The sequence below is a fragment of the Pteropus alecto genome, unplaced genomic scaffold (genome assembly GCF_000325575.1).
Source record: "Pteropus alecto unplaced genomic scaffold, ASM32557v1 scaffold177, whole genome shotgun sequence".
Classification (NCBI taxonomy): Eukaryota; Metazoa; Chordata; class Mammalia; order Chiroptera; family Pteropodidae; genus Pteropus; species Pteropus alecto.
Window position 1 is genome coordinate 5,613,920 of NW_006442207.1, and position 3,685 is coordinate 5,617,604.

Genomic DNA, 3,685 nt, shown 5'->3' on the forward strand with positions numbered 1-3,685 from the left:
CTCAGTAGCAAACTGTAGGGAACAGAATTAGTTACCAGATATTACTGTAGATAACACTTGAAGAACATGCTTTTTAGGCAACATGTCATAGGTTCAGTTTTTAATTGTCCCAAGTCAGAGACACTAGAGAGTCTGGGAAATGTTCAGTATGATCAAACTTTTCCCTTAGTATACACAGAAGTACATAGAAGAAGTCTCACAGATATGATTAATAGTAGTGACTGGCTGGTTCAAAATTTTCATGTTTTGGTGGAGTAAGAAAACATGAATTACGGACAGCTTTTTGTCATTGAAAAGTCTCTTAACTTGAACACTGGAAGGCCTAAGTGCTGGAACTGTTGACATACTAGGTTTTACTAGAAAACAAGAAGTCAGAGGGTCCCTTTGGCTCTTGAACTAGTGGTCACTTGTACAGGTTGGAGGTCATGGGGAAAGGACAAAGAATACAAATGGACCTTGAAGAAAGGAATGTTGATAAAAGTAGCCCGAAAACCTAAATGTTAGCAACATTTAAGATGGGAAGGACAAGATTTATTTAGTTCGGGGCCAAGCATCCACATTATAAGTTTCTCACTTAATATTATTTTTAAAAAGCCCCCAAACTATAGTTTTATAATTTAGTAGGTAGAACAATAGACAGGCAGAAAGACAAGTAGTGAACATAAGACTAGTTTTTAAGTCATATTCCCACAAGACATACTACTGAGCCCCTCCCAGCAGTACCTTAGCCTACTCCTAGATGTCCTTATACAGGCTGTTGATCTGTGTCTGAAAGTGCTTGGCAAGCTGTTCCCGCCTTGATTTCAGTGTTGGTGTCAAGAGCCCATTTTCAGTGGAAAATGGCTCCGGATGAAGATAAATGTCTTTGACCTGGAAGAGAAGGTGCACACACCCCATCACAGGTGTTTATTAGTGATTTGGATTTTCCTGCAGAGCCATCTATGTGCTATGTGAAAAACATTAAAGAATATTTTCACCTTATACAAGTGGGTTTGGTGAAGTGGTAAAGAGAAAGAGAACAACACATGCCCATTCTCATACTTATAATTCGGAAAAGAAATGAGTGGGGAGAATGGATAATCAACAGCAAGAAGAGGCTGTACAAATAACCAAAACGGTCACTGCCATTTGTAGTCATTGGGGTCATGGTACAAAATCTAAAACCAATTTCTTGGAAACTACATTTAAACCCCATTATAAATGCAGACTTTAAAACTTTCTAGTGTGACTTGAGACCAAAATAACATCAGTAGTGCATACCTGTTCAAAGGTTTTAAGGCCATTTTCTTGCCCAATTTTCTGCAAGTCTTCTAAAACGGCTTCCTTTACAACCTAAGAATACAAAACATGGCTTAAAGCATGGCTGTTTGAAAGTCAAAATGAAAGGCTGAGCATGAACCACTCAGACTTCCTACAAAAGTTCACTGGGATCTAAGCAGGGTATAGGAGTATATACAAGCACATTTTATGACTAATATCATTCAAAGAAAAAAAAGTAAGAAAAGGCAAGTCTAAATCGCAAAAGGGTTTTTTCTCTGAATGGCATTTAAAAATTTTTGATTTTCCAATTTTTTTCCCCACAAAGAACATATTACTATAAAAAGAATAGGGTTTTTTGTTGTTGTTGTTGTTCTTCTTCTCGTTTTTAAACTCTCTATCTTATCTTCCAGTCTAATAAAACCAGTCAATCTCTTTGGGCTGCACCACCTGTCACAAATTCAGGAAGAATCTGTTCGTCCAGAGAGAAGGCTCTGGGAACTTGCGGGTGCCTGAGCTGGCGGGGCCTCCCCTCTCCCATGATGGGCCCTGTAGAAGTGCATAAAGCTTTCCTAAGTGAGACTTACTTGGTTTTGGCACAGTTCTTCAAAAGAGCCCTTAACCCCAATTTTGGCTGCAAATGAGGGAAGTACGTCTGGGTCAGGAACCACCACTGCTATTAAGAATGACTGGAAAGGAAATGAGGCCTGTGAGAACCGTTATCACAGTGTCTCCCAGCGAGTAAGGGATCCTATCTTTGAAAGAGGTATTTCCCAAGACCTCAAATTCAGCACTAGTGTCCTCTTTTCTCACCATATGTTTCAAACGCTCATGGAACTCTAAGCTCATCTTCCCACCTAACATCTCTTTACAAAGATGTTCTGTTCAAATTCAATTGTTCAAAATGAAGTCGTGTTCAACATTAAGCTTAAAGCATCTCTGGCCTGTCCAGATCAACCCTCCCCCACTCCCAAAAAGCTAAGTTTAAACGCAGTGTATATAAAACAGTTTGTGCCAGAGGCACTCATGTGGAAACTCTGTGATGGGCTCTCTTACTGAATGGCTGCTACCCTTTACTGTAACCATTTTAATGAGTCTACTCATTAAAATGAGGGTTTTTTTCATTTTTTGGGTTTTTTTCCCATTCATATTTCCTTATTTGAGGTTTAGAATGTGGCTTCGGGTCTTCTTGTCCTAAGCTCAGGTCTTCTTATCCTAAACCCAACTATACAGATTTCCTGTAGCTACAGGAATCGGTGTGGTCTGTTCCTGAAAATGGCTTATTGTTAAAACAATATATATTACCCATAAGCTTTCCCCGTGTACAAAAATTTGCAGCACAGGTTTACTCCTGATGTAGATATTTTCTATCTTCTCTGGAGCAATGTATTCTCCTTGGGCCAGCTTGAAAATGTGCTTTTTTCGATCAATGATCTTCAGAGTTCCATTCTACGTGAGACAGATAACAGCATCAGTGTTTTGGAGTCCTGTGGGTGGTGTTAGTGGAGAAAGTGGCGAAGTCGCAGGTGTCTTTCATCTTTAAAGCTGACATCTCCAGAGACCTTTCAACAATCTTTCACTTCTCGGCTTTGGGGAAAGCGGAGGGAAGCCACTTTCAGCAAGAACCCGTCTATACTGTATTTCTGTGTGGAGAGTCATCATGCAGCCTGAGAAAAAGTCTCCGGGGTCTGCATAGTTGCCTCATCTACCAAAGAAATTTTGCAGTTCTAAATTTCCAATAACTTGATTTCCAATTACTCCATTTCCAGGACTCCCACAAATAGGGAATGGATTACCTTTTATTAAAAATTTTGAATCAAATCTCCCCCCTTCTTGAATCCCGTTTCTGTGTCCCTCCCGTTAGATTTAGGATCAGGCTAAAACAGTTCCACTGTGCCAATAGTAATTAAGCAAGTCAATAATTGTGCTTGTTAGGACAGAAGCAGGGCTGGGGAGGTCTCTGACCAGCCACCAGAGGTCTTTTGCAGTTTCATTTCCCTGAGCTAATTGGTCTGAGGAGCTTAGATTCTTAGGGATTTGAATTGCAGAATTGGGACAAGTGGCAAATAGGATCCACATGATCGCACCCTAAGGAGGGCAGTTGACTGAACCAACCCTGGAGCCATCAACAAGGCTAACTCAAGAAACTAGCCATTAATTCAGCTTAACAGACGTTATCTAAAAGTGATTAATAAGGCTCAGCCCTTTATAACGCTGGAGTAGGGACACCTCTATTGCCTACATCCTATGCTTATTAGAGCAGAGAACTCCCAGTACACAGAAACGGATATGTTAAGATACTACTAGACCCAAATCTATGAAATACATCATTAGGAACAGTGTTCTTAGAGTTCTCGCCGAATGTCATTTAAATCGAGAACATTGAGCCAGAAAAGAAGTTTTTTAAGATCGCGTTACATTACCCGCC

The 3,685-nt window shown here is 40.2% G+C and overlaps 1 protein-coding gene across 2 annotated transcripts in view; it reads right to left on the minus strand.

Annotated features, from left to right (window-relative positions):
- The window catches only part of ACSL5 (acyl-CoA synthetase long chain family member 5), a 40,376-nt gene that overhangs the window by 2,733 nt on the left and 33,958 nt on the right, over window positions 1-3,685 (minus strand). For both annotated transcript variants that reach the window (XM_015596330.2, XM_006920856.3), the window contains exons 18-22: window positions 2,563-2,706; window positions 1,845-1,946; window positions 1,261-1,332; window positions 724-870; window positions 1-12 (exon numbers count right to left, since the gene is read on the minus strand). In XM_015596330.2, coding sequence (XP_015451816.1) covers window positions 736-870; window positions 1,261-1,332; window positions 1,845-1,946; window positions 2,563-2,706 — 453 coding nt within the window. In that variant the 3' untranslated portion in view covers window positions 1-12; window positions 724-735. The remainder of the gene's footprint in view (window positions 13-723; window positions 871-1,260; window positions 1,333-1,844; window positions 1,947-2,562; window positions 2,707-3,685) is intronic.